At 40.5% G+C, this 21,602-nt stretch overlaps 2 protein-coding genes across 9 annotated transcripts in view; both read left to right on the forward strand.

Moving 5' to 3' along the window:
• Positions 1-8,544, forward strand: part of IQGAP2 (IQ motif containing GTPase activating protein 2) — a 127,913-nt gene extending 119,369 nt beyond the window's left edge. For all 8 annotated transcript variants that reach the window (XM_056324197.1, XM_056324203.1, XM_056324201.1 and 5 more), the window contains 6 exons: positions 2,474-2,561; positions 3,417-3,629; positions 4,950-5,110; positions 5,926-6,069; positions 7,007-7,115; positions 7,598-8,544. In XM_056324197.1, coding sequence (XP_056180172.1) covers positions 2,474-2,561; positions 3,417-3,629; positions 4,950-5,110; positions 5,926-6,069; positions 7,007-7,115; positions 7,598-7,711 — 829 coding nt within the window. In that variant the 3' untranslated portion in view covers positions 7,712-8,544. The remainder of the gene's footprint in view (positions 1-2,473; positions 2,562-3,416; positions 3,630-4,949; positions 5,111-5,925; positions 6,070-7,006; positions 7,116-7,597) is intronic.
• Positions 8,545-12,470: 3,926 nt separating this feature from the next.
• F2R (coagulation factor II thrombin receptor) lies at positions 12,471-21,101 on the forward strand. The gene is made up of 2 exons (XM_056325438.1): positions 12,471-12,728; positions 19,648-21,101. Exons 1-2 carry the CDS (start codon positions 12,641-12,643, stop codon positions 20,832-20,834), a joined length of 1,275 nt encoding a protein of 424 aa, XP_056181413.1. The 5' UTR covers positions 12,471-12,640; the 3' UTR covers positions 20,835-21,101.
• Positions 21,102-21,602: the final 501 nt, after the last annotated feature.

Raw genomic sequence — 21,602 nt, forward strand, 5'->3', positions numbered from 1 at the left:
TCTTTCCTCTGTGTAGGAGTAAAATGCTACTCCTTAATGGAATCCCTAAAAACATGCAAAATCAAGGCCAAAAGAAATGTCTTTAATTCTGTGCACTGTGTGGAAATAATGTTGAAACAATAGCATGAGAATAGCAAAAGAATTTTTTATCCAGAGAAGGGCAACGAAGCTGATGAAGGATCTGGAGCACAAGTCCTATAAGGAGTAGCTGAGGGAACTGGGGCTGTTAAGCCTGGAGAAGAGACTCAGGGAGGATCTTACTGCTTTCCACAACTACCTGAAAGGAGGTCGTAGGCAGGTGGGGGCTGGTCTCTTCTCCCAGGTAACAAGCCGCAAGACAAGATGAAATGGCCTCAAGTCACACCAGGGGAGGTTTAGATTGGAAATTAGTAAAGCTTTCTTCACTGGAAGGGGTGGTTGAGCATTGGAAGAGGCTGCCCAGGGAGGTGGTGGAATCGCCATCCCTGGAGGTGTTTAGAAAAACACATAGATGTGGTGCTTTGGGACATGATTCAGTGATGGATTTGCATTAACTGTTGGACTTTATGATCTCAAAGGTCTTTTCCAACCTAAAAGATTCTATGATTCTATAATTTCACTTCTCTATTGTATAACCATTTTCCAGTAATGTTTCTCATATTTTGAGGAAACTTAGTGAACAATCTGACAGAAGATTAATTAGCAACCTGAGTTAAATTGCAGCAGTATCAGAAGTTACTTACTGCTGCCTTTTACACAAGAGTTGTGTGAATACATATGCTTAGCTTTCCTACCTTAGCTGCAGAGGAGTCTTGCTGCAACTGTGAAGATAAAAATACTTGGGTATTAAATACTTTTAAGGTTTCTGCAAAGAGCGCTATGATTTGCTGGTAGCCCTGTCTAGAGGACTCTGCTTAAGGTGCCTGGACGTTGTGGTTTGAGTGTGCAGGTGCTGCACGCCAAGTGGCAGGTCAAGGGGGAGGCATCCAGCCCCAGGTTGGGGTGTTTCTGGAAAACAATAGAGCTGAGCAGGTTTGGTACAAGGGTATTGGAAGCTGAAGGGAGGGGAAGTGGAAATAAGCCTTGTGTCTTGTCGGCCATATCGGCACCAGTTTCTAAGGCAGTGCATAAAACACTAATGCTGTCCCATGTACATTAATGTAGGCTGCGGTGGTGACCACCAGAGACTGACAGAAATTGTCAGGCAGAGAAAGCCAGCAGTGTGTTGATGTAGTCAAAGTGAACCAGCTTTAGGAAATCTTTTTCAGTCTGTTTTGGGGTTTGATTGTTTTTGCAGTTTGGTTTTTTGGGTTTTTTTTTTTTCCCTGGTAAAATGTAAGGGATTCCAAGGGAGTTTGGGAAGGAAATATGCATTTAACAGCAGTCCTTCAGAAGCTGTTGATTGTGCTAGAACTGCTCAGTGCACTTAGCAGCTCTGGGTGAGCAGTCTAATTTCCAGAAGGTTTAGCCGGTTTCCTCTTTAACGTGGAAGGAGCAGTGGTTTAGGTATGCCTGTGCTGTCAGTCATTCCTACCTTGCTATCCCTTTCATGGAAGCTTGGATCATACCCAAACACTGGGTGTTTTTAGAAAACATTGCCTGTATATGAGTAAACCTTTTGTGCCATTTAATTGAATTTTTTAAAACTTCCTAGTTCTGAAAATACCAAAAAAAACCCCACCAAACAATTTGTGTAGGTAATTTATCATTTTAAACCAAGTCATGAGGTTTATCACAGAAGCCTTGATCATAATTAGATATTTTCCTGTGAAACTTAAGCTGTATCTTCAAGCTTCTATGAATTTTTAAGAATGAGCTATATCTCACTTGTAACAATGTCCTCTAAATTAACAGAATTCTGCAGCAGAGTTCTTGGAAGTATTATGGATAAAGAGGCAGCAGGAATGAGATAAAGTCTTACCAAAAAACCCCAACTAGTTGACATATCAGGGTGTAGCAGCTTCCCTTTTTTAGCAAGGAAATGCTTCTCATAGGTTGCCTCTAGAGAAGTATCTGCCCTTAAATGGTGTGCATAAATGCACTGGTGTGCGTAAATGCACCGCATCAGATGTAAAATACTTTCAGAAGTTCAGCAGTTTTGAGTGCGTTCCCACTTTATTCAGTACATATGACCCTTAATGGAATCATGCATAGCTCAGGCTTTGCAAAGATGGCAAAACAGCAGATAGGAATATAATGATCATAATTAAAAACCATATGTGAGATGTTGCTTGAATTTTTATGTTAACAGTTGTTTTACTGTGCTAGTTGGTTAACTGTTTTCTAAAAAAGGGGAAGAAGTATGCATGCCTTTCTTTATTCAGACCTGTGTAGAAGTCAGATGTTCAACACTAATAAAGGAAGCTCTGAAACATAAACATTACCAAGCATCCATAATAAAGGGGGAGCTTGCTAGTTGTACAGTTGAGAAAATGAAATGCCCAAGTGATTCAGTGACAACTGTTTTGTAATATCCATGTATCCTTTTTAAAAGGACCAAAAGACTTATTGTGGATGTGATACGAACACAGCCAGGGGATACACTCTTAGAAATACTAGAAACACCAGCCACAGCACAACAGGTAAGTGCTATATTGTGCCTGTTCAGGAAAGAAGGTATATATTTTATTATAGCTATTTGAAAGACTTAACGTATCTCTAGCTTTCTTTACCACTCTGTAACAATGAAATAATTGTTGGTGGTTTTAGATTATTCAGAATCTAGAGCCTTCAAAATGTGAGACTTGCAAATTTTCTTTCACTGTATAATTGGCAACAGCTTCAGAGGAAAAGAAAAATTATGTCTTGCTGTCAGCTAGCACAACTAGAATAATACTTTTTCTTTGCATTTTTTGTAAACAGGGTCTCTTCTGTATTTCAATGCAATCAAACCATCTGAGGTGAACCCTTCTACTAGATTTTTTTTTTTTTTCTCATGACCTCCAGAATCTTAAGTCAAGTTCCCTAACACTGAGTTTATTTGCTTAAGTAATACAAGCAAACATCTGCCTGGGGAACTACTGCTGCCCTTGGCATGAGAATTGACTGGGAAAGAGCTCCCAGTTGAAGGTTTCCCTGTAGATCCTGACACACAATGTTACATCTCAATGTGCACATTTTAGCTTACCTCAGTGTGTGCATATGTAGGGTACACCTGTGAAATCTGGACAGTTTTTCCACAACTAAATGTCAGTGAATCATCTGGCTGATTTTAGGCATATTTTGATTAACTGAAATAAACAATGAGGTGTTGTGATTAGTTACTTAAGGTATGTCAAAAGGCACAGTAAATGGAGCGCTTTCACATCATATGGTAAGGGGCAGGCTTTATTTATATCCTTTTGATTCTTGATAATCTCCTTTGAGAATTCAGTGTACTTGAATACTGAACTGTTACCATGAGCTGGAAAATAACTCTTCTGGATTTTTTTACCCAGGAATCTCAGCACTCGAAACTTGCAGAAAAACGTGCCATCTTAAATTCCAAAACTCCAGAGAAAATAAAGCACAGTCAGTCTATTTTTGAGGATGGGCAGCTACCAATAGAACAAAAGAAAAGGAAAATTCAAAGAAACCTCCGAACACTGGAACAAGCAGGTCTAGTGTCTTCAGCAACTAAGTACCAAGAAATTATAAATGAGATTGCTAAGGTAAATGGAACATACTTCCCTGTATATTGACGGGTTTTAGGCTGGCAGTGGGCCTAAATCCATTCCAGCTAGAGATGTGCAATATATAATTTCCAGAGAATACTACACTAAATCACTGAAGTATCCATACAAGGAATAAATCATCTTTGCTGAGAAAATAATTGGGAGACGATACTCTCATGCATAACTAGCTGTACTGAATAACATGCCACTGTAATCTTTGTTATCCAGACTTGATACTGATGCTGTTTTAACTTCTCCAGTACAATGTGTTTCAGTATAGCCTTTTCTATTTTAGAAGGAATCAGAATTACCCATCAGTGTTTCAATTAATAATTAATGCAGTCTTTGTAAAGGTAAAAAAGTCTTTGAAAAACCCAGCATGTTCTCTGATTGGTGTTTAACACAGATCTGCAGGGGCTGGGTAGGGCATAAGCCGAACAGCAGGCCAACATGGTGCCCATACTGAGGCTGGTAGAGCACTGGGCCTGCTGAGGACAAATAGGCAAATCCTGTTCCAAATCCACACCCGACACTGGCTGTAAGAGTCTTAGTGTATTAGACTATCTTTAATTACTCATGAGTAAATTACACATAGCTCACATGAGTGATTCACATATTATAGATACATATTTTTTAAAGTGGCAAATATTTCAATATATAAATAAGTAAATGGCTCAAGTGAGCTAAGTCTTTAATATAAGTACATCATGTTACACCTACTCTGAAGTGTTATTTTAAAGCCCTGCTCAGTTTAGGTGTCTGCATCTGCTTCCACTTAAAACAAAACCATTCTAGGTATACATTCAGTACCCCATATTTCCTACCTACAAGCCTAGATGCTTTGTTTTGAGCCATTAAGTCAATCTGAAGGTTGGGATGAGCCTTAGGACTGCAAGTTGCTTTATTTTATTTTCAACTACCTCAACTCAACCATGACCTTCAACTGAAGCTCTAGTTTAGCAGTAGCTACTTCTTACCTAGTTGAAGCCCAAGCTGTCATTTCTTAGGCCTCACACCAGGAACCAGCCATGAGAAAGCTTTCATTTATAGCATGAAGACATCTTCCTTATGTCTTCCTTGTTTGTCATGCCTTGGAGACCACAGCAGAGTTCAAGATATCACCACCCATATACATAAGTAGCAATCTGATTGTTGTCTTCCATACAATCACGTAAGCCATAGTACTCACTAACATGACAGTTCATGCTTTCTCCCAGTAATTCAGTCACTTTGTATAATTACAGATTTGAATGCTAATAAGCTGAAACTTTTTAAAATTTTAAATTAACAAACAAAAAAATTAATAAATTTATTTAGGATATCCGGAATCAAAGAAGATACAGACATCATCGGAAAGCTGAACTGGTGAAACTCCAGCAGACTTTGAATGCACTTAACTCCAAGACAGCATTCTATGAAGAACAAATTAATTATTACAACACCTATATAAAAACTTGTTTAGACAACCTAACAAGAAAGTGAGTTGGAGTCATCTTGGTTTTCATATTTCAATGTGTTTTCTCAGGAGGGAGAGCAGGTATTAATCTTTAGTTGCAAGTTTTGATTCCAGCAACTGACAACACAGATTAAAAAGGTCCATGGGAGTTGTCAGTGTGACTTGAGACAAAACCTGAAAAGTAAAGTCTTGCATTTATTTAAAGGTGCCTTACAGAAACAGGCCTGAGATGTATGTTTGTTTTCAATATATTTAACTGGTGCTGTTTTGATGTCCTGCTTTGACAAGCAGCTTCAGGAAGTAAATATTGATTTTTCTTCCTTCACTAAAAGGGTCGGGGTTTGTCCTTAGAATGAAAAATGGGAAAACTGTACTTCTCAGGTACAATGCAGTTACTCAAGAGTAAGCCCCCTGCCAATGCCACTGAAGTGTCAGAATGAGAACACTTTACTTACTTGCACACTGGGAAAGCTCCTGTTCACCTCATAGATCCAAAAATGAACTCTAATGGCCAAACTTTGTAAACATACAGTGACATAGATGTTAAATAAATGCTATTTTAAAGTGATGATTGTGGACTCTTTTTGGACCAGGGTTGCATTTCACAATCAAATTTAAACATGCTAAAAACATAGTCAAAATCATTGTGAAGATGTTTAGACTATTTGCTGTGTGCTAACAATCCCTCTTAATTCTTAGATTTGTTTTGAATATTCTGTTCATTAATAGACGTTCAAGAAGGCAGAGTGAAGGAAAGCTGAATATGGCTAGAAGAGTAGCTGAAGTATAAAGACCTGGTAGAAAAGTCAAAAGCCATTTTTCGTGTTTTCTTCCCAGGAATTCATGGAGGTCAATTAAACTAGATGGAAAAGAGGAGGTGAAGGGAAGCAAAAAAACGAAGCAGGCCTCATTAAAGTACACAGCTGCAAGGCTGCATGAAAAAGGTGTCATCCTAGAAATTGAAGGTCTTCAAACCAAGCAGTAAGTGTGGTAGAAAACAATTCAGAGAATTTTCTATTCAACAGCTCCTTAAGGGGCGTGGCTTTTGTTAAAAGAAATCTTTGCAATTTCCTGTGCCACACCTAAAATTACCTCAGACTTTTAAATTCAGAAGAATGATAAAGCTTAATTGTCATAATTCATTTTTTCCCTTGTACCATACTATAAGATTACCTTGGGAAAACACCTGAATAAGCCTGTTTTGGCATTGGCTTAGGTGGAACCACTACAAATCCAGCTGCATTCTCACTCCTAATGACTGGCTTGTTAAGCAGTTGCAGCTTTTTGGTTTTTGGTTGTTGGGGTTTTTTTTATTTATTCAGCAACTGTTTTCATATAACTAAGTAAACACCTGGTTTTCTGCCCTTCCTTACTATGGCAAGGCAAATGCATATGGTGGTTCAACATGCCTTTTTTATCTATCCATTATGAGGCTGCTGTAGTGAAAATCTTCCATGCTCTGCACCCTTCCATCCATCTTCTGCATGCAAAAGAGTTTTCCAGGTTGCAGTTTTTTTTCAAGTGGGTTCTTCAGGCAAAGGAAGCCATATGAGGCAAAGTGAAACCAGAGAAGAGTGTGCACACACCTACCAGGAGACACTCAGGTGTGGCAGAAAGAAAATCTGGCTGCCTTGTCCTATGTTGTATATGCTTGGTCATCTTTTTTTTCCCTGAACTTCCCACAGCCTGTTATTTTTCTCCAATACAAAAAACTTGAGAGCTCTGTATTACATACTATATGTACACCAGAAAGTCTCCCAAGATGTTGCAGTAGGGATGGGGTGGTTCATCTGACACAATTTACACTGCTTACAGTCAAAGTTCTTTTGTGTTCTGCAGGCTTTTTCCCAAAAACTGTTTCTGGACTATAGAAACATGCACAGCATGCATAATTAATTCCCCATGTTTTTGTTTTGAGGTTTAAGAATGTGATGTTTGATATCACACCTGGAGAAGAAGTGGGTGACTTTGAAATCAAAGCAAAATTTCTGGGGGTTGAGATGGAAAATGTGCAGCTCCATTTCCAGGTAATTTGAATTTTGTTACTTTGCTATATAGTCACAGTTGCATTTCCTCTAAATATAAACCATTCCAAATTTTTTTATTTGTATTCATGAACTATTCAATCAGCACAGAGCAGCAGATCATGTGGGTAATAACTATGTAAGTTCCATAGGACACTGGGCACAGAATTGTGTTCATGTTTACATTGGGGCAGCTGCATGAAACCAAATGCTGTGTTAGTTCAGTGGCAAGCATCAAATACAAAGAGAAAACAAAAATATACAGAAAGCAGTATTTCTTCTGTTTTGCGTTACCAACAGTCTGTAATTTGGGATCCAGAAGTCATGCAGTGTTTTCTATGCCTATCCAATAGCTGCTTGTAACTGTTTAAATTGTGAAGGACCTGGAGTTTGAGACGGGCATCATGTGATGAAAGTGACCCCATCCTGTTGCTGTAAAGTATGGATTCAAACACAGAGACTAATAATTTCATTTTCTATTATAGGATTTGCTTCAGATGCAGTATGAAGGTGTGGCTGTAATGAAAATGTTTGATAAAGCTAAAGTGAATGTGAACTTGCTCATATTCTTGTTGAATAAGAAGTTCTATGGAAAATGAGTGTCTTCAGATACCATGGACTGCACCCATCAGTAGGAAGTCTATTCAGTATTTTTTTGCTTTTAAGCATTTGTTTGAAGTTTGTCACTAGGCGCTTTGTAACTTTTTAAAAAAAAAAAACACCACCAAATGTTCAGAGGAATGTACACAGTGCCTTTTCAGCATTGATAATGAAGCAGAAAAAGAGAAAACAGATTAATTTAAACAATTCCAGATTTCATTGGTGTTGGTACATTCAAATTAAAATATTGTTTAGGACACTTAGCTATTGTGGTTGAATGGATTTTAAGGTAGGCAGAAACTGAATTTAGTTGAACATATAAGCCTCTTCCTATTAAAACATGTTTAAATGACCTCAGATAAATAATATAGTTCCTATTCAATTTTTAAGTATTTACCAAAAGAAATCCTAATTTGTTTCTAAGGGATAGTTTGGGCAAATATTTAGTTACGTACTAAGCCTATTTTCTGGCAGTTTTTCAATTGTAAAGCAAACTTATTGTGCAATTCAAAAATTTGTATAGGTAATTATAAAGTGACAATAACGTCTTACTGTACAAAAATATATTTTGTGATTCATTCCTACTAAATGCACTACTGCCTCATGTAAAATGACATTTTCTACTTTCACAGCCTTCGGAGTGGCATTGGGGAAATCTAAATAGTGAACAGTTTTTGTTCAGTTTGAAGTATTTGAATACGTAAATTGTGCCTGTCTGTCTTTTTTTAAGAAAATAAATGCAATAAAATCAGTATTTAGATTTTTTAATAGTCTTTGGAGATTGTTCTATGTAAAATAAACATTACCTAATAAAACTGGCTTGATTCCTAAATTTTGTTTGAGTCATTAAAGCAGCAATCCAGATGGTAGTGAAATAACTTCGAGTGCTTTTATAAAATGTAATCTAATGAAGCTTGATTGTCCTCACAGGTATGTTTTGGGAAGGTTGCTAAGCAGTGAAGACTTCATGGCCTTTATGCCATTGAACATGATGATGATTTTGCTGGTGAACTACCAATTACACCTACAGAGCAAAAGTGTATACAGTAGGCAATGTGATAAATAAACCAAGAGAAGATATTTCCTACTCTCACTTTCCTCACGACAAACACTTCAAAAGATGGACAGTGAGGCATTCTAGAATGCACTGTAAAAGCAAATATTAAACAAGTATTAATTCTGAAGGTGGAATAAAACGGGGTAATCACAGCAGCAGATATATGGACTACAAGTTTAGTTGGTATTATACAAGCTGAAAATGATTACACTTACTGGAGATTTATGCATGGCATTAAATTTGGACCCTTGACTACTTTAAAACAGCTAATATTACTAATTGAAAGATAAACAGCTCCTATGGGCTTCCATTTTTCTTCTAGTCAATGTATAAGCCACTTCAACGTGATATAAATGCTGCAGTATTAATACCCTGTTCACTTAAAATAGCTGGGTGGGAAGGTGAAAGCAGCACTTTTACTTCCAAAGAAAAGTGAATTATACTTGAATATGAATTAAACTCACAATATTTTGTTTGCCTTTTAATTTGTAACAGCCTGGACTAATCCCTATGTATTTTTGACAAATTCTAGCCAAGCAGGTAAGTCTGAACAGATACAATGTTGATCCTAAGACCAGACCTTTGAGGTAATGTGTGGAAAGCCTGGAGTTCTGCTGGTGAGACATACCAGAGCCCACAGCCTTTGCGGCAGAAAGCTGCTTCTGGATATGCTGTTTTATGTAATGCGCTTAACACATCTAGTGACTGCTTAGTTCTAATGCAACCAGCATGTTCCTAGTTATTTCCCGATGTACGCAAGCTTAGGAAAGCTTATTTGGTTCTGAGGTAATGACACATATGAAAGGTACAGTCTCTGTTCTAGTACTCACCTTTTCCAACCATTTCTTGGGCTTCCCAGAAATGTACATCAAAGAGTAATTTCCATTCATTTCTTTTTAACTCCTTTATAAGCTTTTTTCTTAATTAACTAGCTCAGTTTAGGGCCTTGTCACTCAACAAACAATAAACCCTGCTAAACAGGACTGACCACAATGATTACTACCTAAATATAAGAGTGATGGTAGTACCAAGTACCATGCAAAGCAGCAAAGTAGTTCTGTGTCCACTCACTGCCGTCCTATGCTGCTGACAGCTACTAAATACAGCAACAACAACAAAATAAAACAAAAAAAAAAGGCTTTTTGGAGCCTGCTGTAAGCTGCAATTTAGGGTCTTCAGAGTTAGAGAGGACTTGAAGAAACCAGTTTTATTCATGAAACAGTCCTGTGGAAAGATTTGCATTGCTGGTGCAAAACCTGAGGACAAAGCCAGTACAGCTGAACAGGGCCTAGTCAGTTGTCACCATAGAAGAAAATGCATCTTTCCTTGAAAGACTTGGCTATGTTTCAACTTTGTCTTCCTTAACTGGTGCTAATGAAAAGAAATTATAACAGCCAATAGCCTTAGTCTTTTAACCCCAGAGTTTGCATCTTTCTACCACATCTCTTTAGAGCTGACTAAGAGTACTTGGCAGCTAAATTAGTTATTTTGGAACTTACCCATTTTGATGGAGCTCTGAAGCTCCAAAGCTATCCACAAAATTGCAGAACATAATCTTTCTTCTTTGGCCAAGCAGACAGAAACACCGTCATAAGCAATAACTTTGTTCTGTTTTGCTTTCTGCTAATCTTCAAACATTCTTCTTTAGCTGTCTTTAAAAAAAAAAAATAAAATACAGGAGCAACGCAACAAACTTCCCTCTAACAGCAAATCCAAAGAGTGAGAGTCACATCCGATTTCAAAAAGTCTAACTAGATAGACAAGCCTCTTCCTGGAGGACTGAATTTTGCCTCTTGAGATAACCTTAACCTTATCTTTGAGCAGGAGCTACCCTTCCCAGGCATGCACCAGGGTAATTGTGTATTAAACAGCAAAAAGATGGCTCCTTCCCCAAACAGTAATGACAGTAATCTTACTTACATAGTTGTAGGCTTTTTTTTGGTAGGCTTACAGTGTTTAACAGGATTAAAGTTTTGTCCTGTAATGTGCTTCTGCCAGAAAGCAAAGCTCTGAAAAAGGTGCAAGAAGTAGAATTAAAAGTGGTAACTGGTAAAAGCTTCAGAAGTCATGAACTCCTCACCTCCATTGCAATCAATCAGTTCACACAGAAAGTAGCAAGCAGAGTTGCTTAACTACAGGATACAAAAATTAAATTTGGTTCCCAAATGCAGACAGCAAATTTAACAAACACAGGATTGGGGTTTTTTTTAATTCAATATTTATAGCAATCTAATTACAAAGATGGAAGGACAGAACCCTACGACTGTTCCTTGTATCTGCAACTAAGCTACTCCCTGCAGATTTAGTCCAAGTTTCCCTTCGTGTCTTTCACAAACTTTGTAGACTGGTTTATCCCTCAAGCACTGGCCCCTGGTGAAGGCTGCTTGAAACTTCAGAAATACAAGTACTGCCAATGTATGCTTTTCTGAGGTCTGGTATAACATTTACAAATATATATTTATTTTAAAGACTGATATTTAGTTGACTTCTATTTCAGGTTTAGATATTTTTAAGCGTTACCTTTGGGTATGTTTATGGAGCTGTGATATCACACGAATGCCCAAGAATGGCTTCACTTTCCCTTCCTAAATAGATGAAATTATCTCTGATTAAGGTATTTTCTAAATAGGTGAAGAATGGTTAAGGTGTTTTGTGTGGGTTCCTTAGTGTGTTTGGGGTGATAGAGCTGTAGAAAGGCCAGCCAGCTGTAAAACTTATATTTATTACTTCCCTTTGCTCCACACAGTTTGGAGCCAGCCTTAACAGTGCTGTAACATAGCAAGTGGTCAGATTGTGGGAAGATCATCGTAGAGACATGGACCTTAACGGGAACCAGTATTTGCAATCACGCGTATTTGTTTTCCGTGGTTTTTACTCTCAGTTAAACAGCAAAGGTCAGTGCTCCTGTAGTAATATAAGCACTGCATACACAGGAACAAGTTCTAAACTGACACCACCCCCTTTTTTGTGGTTGTTATTTTATTTTGCTGTAAAGAGAAGGATATGTGGTTGATGATGGGACACTATGCCCTAGCAAACCAAACGGTGTGCACTTGTAAAGCTTTTGACTGAGTCACAGGCCTAAGAAATACAAAACACATGCACTTTTCTCGATTTTCAAAGAGAAAAGCCTAAAGAATAGCTGCAATGTCACCAAAATATTTTTCTCTATAGCTTTTCTATAGGTTCTAGTTCAACCAGCTCCTGATACATGCGCAGCTCTGAACGACAGAACAAGCTTCCCTGCCCAAGGGAAACCCGCTGAAGCTCGGGGTGGCGGGTCTTCCTCGGGGGGAGACTGCCAAGCTGGGTCGTGAGCTGCTCACAGGCTGCACCGCGTGTGCGGAGCCCGCCACCTGCGAGGCCCGCTGCCCGCCTCACGCAGCCCGGTCCGCGCAGCCGGGCGCCTCCGGGTGACCCTGACCGCCCCCGTGGGTAGCGCGGCACTTCCGCCGGCCCCGACTGCGCTCCTGCGGGACACCGGCGACCCGGGCTGCAGGAACAGAACCCGCGAACTCAGAATAACCCCCCGAGAACCGCCCTTTGCTCTGCACCCCCCGCCCCGCCACCCTGCCCGAGCCCCCGCCCGCGCCCCCCCACTCCTCTACGGGGTGCCAGCGCCTGGGCGGGCGCGCTGCGGGGGCGGTGCGCTGTTCCCCCCGGTGCCGGCTCTCCCCGCCCCTCCGCCGGGGCGGCGCGGCGCGGCAGGAAGCTCCCCCCTCCCCCACGGCCGGAGAAAGCCCCGGCGGCCGCGGGGCGGCACGTCGGCAGCCGCAGCCTCCCGGCGGACGGCAGCCGCCGCGCCTCGGCCGCACTCGCGTCGCCCGGCCGAGCACGGAGGGAGCGGAGCGGGACCGCGCGGTGCGGTGCCATGGTGCGGCCGCTGCCCGCGCTGCTCTGCGCCCTGGCCGTCCTGGGCTGCCCGCGCCCGCCGCCCGCCGCCGCCGCCGCCCGCCTCGGTGAGTCGCCGCGCCCGCCCCGCGCGGGGAGCTGGCGGGGGACGGGGCGACCAGCCCTGCCAGGCCGGAGCGCTCCGTGCGCGGGGGGGGCTGGGGGAACGGTGGCCGGGCTGGCGGGGGCGGCGGGGCTCTCGGCGGCGGGGCCGGAGCTGTGCGCCCGGGCAGGGGACAATGAAGGAGACACGCGTTGTGGCGCAGCATGGGTGGGGGGCGCCCGGGCTGGGCGAGGGTCTCCCGCTCGGAAGCGGTAGTTGGAGCTTGGCACCGAGTTTTCTTCGGCGCTGTGAAATGCCGCGCTACGTTTGTTCGCATAGCAGTCGCAAGGGAACAGGCTAAGGCAGAGTTAGCCTGGGTAAAGTAACGCCGGACCGATGTGTTTTGAGAACTGTTTCTTTGAATAAAGGAAATATCATAGATACGAAATGCATAGATCTGAGGAAGATGCAGTGCCGTAGGTCTGCTGATGGTGAGGAATGGCTTACAGTTGTCCCACGGCTAAAGAGGTGGCTGAGCCGTAGCAAGTTAGCATGGAGAGAAGTGACCGGGCTGGCGAGACCTGCCCGTGGACCTCCTTAAAAAACTGGAGTTGCCTTTTGGTAACAACTTCAGAAGCTGGAGTGCTGGCTGAATCTGTAGGTACCGCAGAGTTTACCAACACAACATAGTTGAGAATGTCCACCCGAAGTAGATGCCCTTCATGGTTCTCGGTTAGGAGTAGCGCTGACAGCAGCATCGGTGCTGCAACTGGTGAGACCACGAGTCCACCTGGCTCGGGGCTTGTCTGGCAGTGCAGATGCTGAGGGAAGGAAGGTAAGAAAAGCAATGCAGACATGTCGCCTCCCAATTTCTAGTAGAGGTAGATCAGTACAAAGGGCAAGATTATGCATCTAGAGATCAGCAACGTTTTTCCTGTAAAACTCGGTTTAACGTTTCTTTCAATCACATAGTGATCATAGCGCTGCTGAACAAATAACTTCATCCCTTAAGACGCCTGGTGGGAAGACTGTTCAAGCTCCACATTACAGAAGAGGGCTGATTAGAGGAACTGAACGTTGCGTACTTTGGCTGCTCAAATGAAAGCTGAAAGGGGACAGGGCTAGCGTTTGTAATTATGCTGGGAGGGAAGTATCAGGGCAAATAGTTTTGGCTAAACAACTTTTTGGCCAAGGTCATGTGGGAATGAAGGGATCACAGTCATGTTTCTATTGGAAGTCTAAGGAAAATGACCTTATTAACAACAACAAAAGGCAGGCGGTGTGTAGGAGACAAATGATATGTGTAACGCTAGGCAAAAAGACTGTGCTGTTGGGCGCTATTCTTCCAGTTTATGGCAACATTCAAACTTGGTTTCCTGCCTTTCGCAATTATAGTTTTCATTAAAGAGGACCCCAAATTACACTATTTGCTGCTTGCTTAGGAAATAATTACTGAAATAGTTACTGTGTTACATCATTAGGAAAAGGACGATTCAAAGCCAGTTACCTCATGTGCAGTAACAGTAATAAAGCCTGGCTATATTAACATGCCTTCTGCTCTCCCCGTGCTCACTCCCACTGTAATAATATCATTTCCGCGCTGACCTGGATAACTCTCCCCATTTCCATCGCAATGTACTTAATTCCCATCCTCTATGCACGGCTGTATCCTCCTCGGGTCTGCTCTGCCCTTGCCCCTGCAGCTTCCCCCCTGCTCTTCCCTTGGTCCTTTAGTATCCAGTTACCACGTTACTGACCTGTGCTGATCCTGCAGGCAAGTGGAAAAGCAATAGCTTGGCAGGGGGTTGATGCTATGTGCTTGCAGATTAGCCTACCAGGTGTACCTGCCGAGACTTTCCTGCCTGGACTTGCCTGGTTGGGACACTGATAGTGGGGTAGAGAAGTGTTGCTTCATTGCTTGAAGACAAACACCTGTGGTGAAAGAGATCGAAAAAGGAAAGCAAAAAGGAGCAGACATTGGTTGCAAGAAGACAATACTTCAGGAAAATGTGTTCAGATTGTTACTAGTCACTCATTAATACAATAACTAATTCAGTATGAAAGGAGGTGTTGGCTGAAGATTTTTTTTTTTAAAGACATTACGGTGTTTATTTTTACAAAAGCAAATAATTGTCATCTGTCCTACAAGATTGTATCTTACCTTGTTTATATAAACATGTCTGGCATGTGCTTCGCATTCAGCCTGTGATTACCTAATTTATGGGCCACTGAGTAGTTTAGATTCTAGATGCTTATCTGCAGATTATGCAAAGGGAAGATAAGAGAAACCAACTTTTTGTTACAAGCCAGCTGTATGGGTGCAGTTGTCATCAGTAATGCCTAGAAATCAATATTAACTGTTGTCCACCAGCACACTGAACATACTTAATTGGCTTGAGCAGGAGCCTATTCTTTAATTTTTCACCTCACAAAAATATCCCTTGGCACATAAACATTGCTGGTTTGTAGCATCCTGTCCAGATTTATGGGTCTACAAAAATACTTTAAATTTTCTTTTGGAGCTCAAGAGTGCTTTTTAAGATTAGTTGAAGCAGTCTTTTTTTTTTTTGCTCTGTACTTCTCCTTTCAGAGAACAGTATGTGCAGTAGCCTTCTGCATATGAAAGTAGACATAAAAGGAAATTATAAAATAGCTCTGTGTAAAAAAAAAGAAAAGGAGTGCCTTTCAGGGTAAGCAGAATATGTGTATGCTGATCTTGAGATGAACAGTACGTAGTACTTCATGGAAAACAGCACAATATAGATTGTTAAAATCAAACAATCCCAAGCTTACTGAGCTTTCTACATAATTTCTGTATGTCCTTGTTGGAGAATCGGTGCAAAGACCGCAGTAAAAGAAAACTTCAGGAAATTTGACCATTATACTCTTTCTGCATAATTTTTGCCTTTCAAAATACTTATTGGGAGCAAATAAGAGACTGTATGTATATTGTTCAGTGTCCTGACTACACACCACAAAGATAAAGCCTCAGTGCTTTGTCCCGCTCTTTCTTTGTTCTTAGTTTCTTAGTCCTGTCTTTCATACCAATTTATATTTTACAAGTACCTTGATAGAGCTGTTAACTCTGGCATATCAGCAATGAGAATACTTTTAGTCATAAAAATAGTAATCCACCAGCTTTGATCTCTTCCAAAAGGATCAGGTGACAGCCTAGCAAAAATAGAATGACTGAACATTTATGATTGTTACACAAAGTTAACCTCTATTTTCCTAGCAGATTGGATTATTAAAAATTACTTAAGATGTAGTGAAATATGTTTTAGAGACATTATATCTAGAGCTTTAAAACTGCTAGAAGGGAACATGTGACAGATTCTGGTACAGCTGTAGGTAGATAAGAATAGTTCTAAAAACTTTCCTGTAGAGCTACTGTATTAGCTGTCTTGTTATTGGCTGTCTTGTGCTATCCCAGATTATAGGTAATGCCTGTTTCCCATTACAGACCTTTATGTTTATTGTCAAGGTTCATTAAGATCTTTTGAAATAATATGACATAATTTCATCCTCTTCCCTTCAGTGTATAAATCTCTGATCATCGGCTTTTTCAAATAAACACTGACACAAAAGGAATCCAGAACCTCAGGGCACTGACTATCTTCCTTTCTGTTTCAGGAAGCATGTAGTGCACTATTTTTTCTAATAATATGCAGACACAGTGTCATACAAACATACAAGCTGCTTTGCAAAGGAGAAGTGATATGTGGCCATGAATCTTTTAAATTAACGTTAAATTGCATTTCATCAAGAAAGTTTGAATTCCTGGTCTCTGTATTATCAAGTAGCAAAGAAATAGTGAGTTTGGGGTCTCACTGCATTTCTCCGTAGACCTGGCTTTCTAGTACCTCATGTCAGATAAGTTCAAGGGGCAGATGTGGACTGAGGATGGAGGTGAGACAGGACACAGTATGCAGGTGTTGCTAACAGCATCAAGGTTAAGTTCAACTCTGAACTTTGAAGTCTTTGCTTACACAAAGAACACATAGTTTTCACCAAGTTAAGATATTACTCTAGATGATTTTAAGCAAACTAGAATTGTTTATGACATTTCTTTGTCCTGAGTTACTGTAATAGGATTCTACTTTAGAAAAGTTTGATAATGGAGTAATGCAGACTTTAAATCATTTAATCTGAGAAAGTTCTAAATAAGTTAGCTCCATGAATTCAGGATATAATTAACATTATTAGCAGTGTTCAAGTAACTGTAAGCAATAGCTAAGGCAAAGATCAGTAGGTGATAAAAGGTAACTGGCCCAATCATAATTTTTTTTTCCTTTAGCACATTTCCATACTGTCCTAAGTTAGGAGTCACTGATGAGAATTGCGTCAGGTTACCACCAAGGGCTTCCACATTAAGTGACTTACCCTCAGTCGTTAAGGGTCAGTGGCTCTGTCGGGTTTGCTCACTAGTCCTCAAAAAGTGAGACACTGCGGCACTGCTAGCTCAGGTGAGGCAGCGCAGGCAAAGTCCTTCAAAGTTCAGGGGTGCTGGGACTAGAGAGATGTTTGCTGGAAGCATCTCAGTTACCACATGCAGAGGTCATCTGGGCAATACCCTCACTCTCATAGAGTCCATTTATATCTGTGTCCCCCAAAAAGATGCCTTCTTCACATGAAAGCATGTCACCTCTTCATTTGATTCTTGACACTGTTCTCCAGCGGTGGAGAAACCAAAAAGGACATGTAGACCTTCAGAGACTAGGACCATCATAGTCTTCTGTTTCAGAAATTTTCTGTTTTAGAAATGTCAGTGGAAGAAATACATGTTCACAGTATTCAAAATCTTGAATTCATAAAACTTGTATGTACTGGAGATAGTAGATTACTCTTCCAAGATTTTTCATCACTCTTACTGATGTCTTTACCATAGAGACAAGCCTCTGGGCATAAGAAATTGGGGGGTTTTAGTTCTTAGTTCAAGTATAATAACAGTTCTCCCAAAAGAGGTGAATACCAATGGTGTCAGTCAGGACAGATTTCTATTGCAATAATCATTAAGTACTGGAAAGCACCTAACTATTTGATGTCAGCCACAGGCTGAAGTTAGAGGTGTTAACTGTAACTTTCTGCTGCACCTGAACTGCTGAACTAGGAGCTGACTCCTTGAGCCATCCAACTGCTTGGACTAAACTTTTAAAGTAAGGTTAAAGATTAAGGATCTATAGTTTTGCCTTTTGTTAGTCTTCTCTTTCAGATGGCAGAATAGACCCTTTTATAAACTGGTTTAGTGTCCTTCTGTGCAAACACTGAATCTCACATACTTCTGCGCATTTGTGTTTCAGTAAAAGTACTAACTGCAGTCTATGCAACAAGTTCCCAGGCTCAAATTCTCAGCCAGCATCTTGTTTTCGGGCCTGCAGAGGTTACAGTCTAGCCCCTTTGCATATGAAAACCATTATCTCAGACTCTTCCCCTCTTTTGTCCTCTCTGCCTCCAGAATGCTACTGTGACACAGCACGATACATATGGGCACAGCACCTTTTAAAAAAACCCCAAATTTCCCTGCTGCTCCTCTGATCTTCCCCCGCATTCAAGTCTGAATTTCACCAAATCCAAGCTGGGCAGGCCCCTTCTCCCACAGCCTCTACACAAAGGGGGGTGACTGCCTGCTTGAAACTTCAGCCACTCCTGCTTTTGCCATTTGCCTTCTTCAGCTGCTTTTGTCCTCATCTGGTTTAAAAAAAAAAAAAATTTGAATTGCTATAGAACAAATAATTGCTTCTAACAACTAGCATCTTAGGTGAATCATGCTTTCAGCTCACTGATTTAAGCTAACACACTGTCATTAGTATTTTATTTGTGTACAGTTCAACACAGGATGAGTTGCACAGCTAAATAGGTGAATGATTATTGTAGTAGTAGTAGCAGTAGATGAATGTAACTGGCTCACTTCTGTCTGCCCATAATATCTTCTAATTCTCCTATGCCTGACTACATAAAACTGAAGCTCAAAACAAATCTCCATATGAACAGCTTCTCTAAAATAATGTCTAAATTAGCTCTTTTGATTGTTTGAGATTTTGGGGTGTTGTGTTTTTTTGGGTTGTTGGTTTTTTGGGGTTTTTTTTTTTTTTCATAAATGTACTCATACCACGTATTCAACACTTTGTAATGCTAACTTCCTAACTCATTACAGCTACATTTGAAAGGCAGAGATAACTTTCCCTGACACTTTTCAGTCACAGCCATGAAACCATGCTGCAGAAGACCCTGCTGTAGAGGGAGCACTAGTGGCAGTTTTCAGAAGTGCCCCGAGGGCACACTGGACCCAATGTCCTCAGTGATGCAGCTGTGGGGTAGGATAAGTAGAACTAGGGAAGTGTTTCAGTGCAATCTGTGGCTACCTGTCTGATACAAGCAAAGGTTGATCCACACCCACCTTAAAAACTGCATGCAGGCTTCTGCCATCTGGGTTGATGGGGGCTGTCAGGTAAGATGACTCCAAAGCACACAAATATTTCAGTAACTTGATGTTTTAGTTGCACTGTAACTTTTTGTTATTTTGGTGACAAGTACTCCTAAGGGGAATTGTGTGTATGAATACCCAGCACCTCATTCACTACAAACTGTATGAGGGGTCTGGCAAAGACAGTACTGGGGTAGAAAATTTACTGTTGTATTTGTGTTAAAGTAGCCCAAAGAAAACATAGATGGAATTGGGTCCATAAGCACAGCTCGAGTCCCTGCCATAAAAAGCTTCCAATCTAAGAGGAGACAAAGGAGGATATCTTACCCAAACTTGTAACAGGAGCTAAAATAAAAAGGTCTGGACTAACACCTGTGGGCAGGCTGCACTTGGAATCAGGATTTAACTTTACTATTTTGTGTTGCTGATATGGTATTAGCGTTCCTTTTTGAAAGATGTTTTTGCTTCCCATAGCATGTAAATATTTGCTTATTAATCTTAACACATTCTTATTTTTCAGCCTCCCCACGTAATGGTAGCGTACCACGTGTCAGAAGTTTTGTACTGTCTTTTGTAAGTCACCAGGATGAACCTATACCTAGTGAAGGTGATACTGAAAATGACTTGGAAGTTGGATCGGGAGCCACCAATCAGACTGGATCATTCCGACGTGAACAACGAACAGTGTCAGTGCAGACAGCAAGATACCTCACCAGTCCATGGCTGACACGTTTTGTTCCTTCAGTTTACACCTTAGTGTTTGTGCTGAGTCTCCCTCTGAACATTACGGCGATACTCGTGTTTCTGAAAAAAATGAAAATTGAAAAGCCAGCTGTAGTATACATGCTGAATTTGGCCCTTGCAGATGTCCTGTTTGTGAGCGTGCTTCCTTTTAAGATTGCTTATCACTTTGCTGGAAATGACTGGGTTTTTGGACCTCAGATGTGCCGTTTCATCACTGCTGCCTTCTACTGTAACATGTACTGTTCCATAATGCTTATGACAAGTATCAGCTTTGATCGCTTCTTAGCAGTGGTGTATCCCATGCAGTCTCTTGGGTGGCGTACATTAGCACGTGCCTCACTGATTTGTTTCATCATATGGCTTGTAGCAATAGCTGGGGTTATACCTTTTCTCATCAGAGAGCAAACAATGGAAATACCCAAGTTAAATGTAACTACTTGCCACGATGTGCTAAGAGAATCTGAACTTCACAGCTATTACGTCCACTTCTTCTCCATCTTCTCTTCTGTGTTTTTTGTAGTGCCTTTTATAATTTCTACTGTCTGTTACGTGTGTATCATTCGATGTCTTAGTTCTTCTACCATTGTTGCAAAACAAAATAAGAAGACACGTGCCTTGCTGTTGTGTGTAGCTGTTTTTTCTGTTTTTGTTATGTGCTTTGGACCAACAAATATCCTCCTATTAATTCATTATATCCATTTTTCTTATGACAACAGCTTAGAGTATCTCTACTTTGCCTATCTACTCTGTGTTTGTATCAGCAGCATTAGCTGTTGCATTGACCCCTTTATTTACTACTATGCTTCTTCTCAGTATCAGAGACAACTTTTCAGTCTCTTCAATTGTAAAAAGACTTTTGATCCTACCCACAGTGATCAGTCAATGACTACCACTAGTAGAAGAGCTACATGCTCTACTAATGTGAATAATAGTGTCTACAGGAAATTACTAGCAATGCATTGAGATAACATGCCTTACACATGCTTAATATTTAGACAATTCCAGACAAAAAAAGAAAGACAGTATTATATCAAAGAAATGCAAAAGCTTAAACCAAGTTGCTGTACAATACATAGTTCTATGGATTCATCATAGTAATGCACAATTCAAATTATAACTGTGTATGTGTATATATATAGCATATGTAATGTAAATAGGTTAATGTAGAGGCCATTTTAATAGTTAATAGTAGTTGTTGAGTGTTTTTCAAATAAACTTTTCAGAAAAATCCTTTGGATTGTTAATTCAGTTGATTGCAGGGGTTTTATGAAATACCTTTTTAGGATTTGGAACTGTATCAGGTTGATTAAATTCTTTACTTACGGAACCATTCCATCTGTCCAGTACTTCCTGAAGAAAGCAACAATGTATTTCCAGGTTTGAGGGTTTTTTTGCCCCCATATTTGTCAGTATTTCTGAAAGTATCTGTAAACTTCATTTTCTTAACATCTTGCATCTTGGACACTGAAATTATTTATTTTACATTTGTATATACTCCATTTCAAAATAGTCTATGGTTTAAAGGAATGTGAGCAACTGAAAACCAGCTATTGATTGGTGCAGTGTGTCAGGGGAGATAATTCTCAGCAGCTAGAACTAGCTTTTCTTCTGGTAATCCTCTCATTGATGTACACTAGGCGTCTTGGTTAGGAATGTGGTATTTTTCACAATTTCACAAAAAATTGTGCATTTTATATCACAATAAATCCATGTTGAATGGCTCTCCAGAAA

The sequence above is a fragment of the Falco biarmicus genome, chromosome Z (assembly GCF_023638135.1).
Source record: "Falco biarmicus isolate bFalBia1 chromosome Z, bFalBia1.pri, whole genome shotgun sequence".
NCBI classification, from domain to species: Eukaryota; Metazoa; Chordata; class Aves; order Falconiformes; family Falconidae; genus Falco; species Falco biarmicus.

Excerpts from the sequence above, each read along its gene's own strand:
- F2R (XM_056325438.1), top strand. The coding sequence starts at position 12,641 with ATGGTGCGGCCGCTGCCCGCGCTGCTCTGCGCCCTGGCCGTCCTGGGC. Across the intron at positions 12,729-19,647 it reads CGCCGCCGCCGCCCGCCTCG|CCTCCCCACGTAATGGTAGC; the intron begins GTGAGTCGCCGC and ends CTTATTTTTCAG.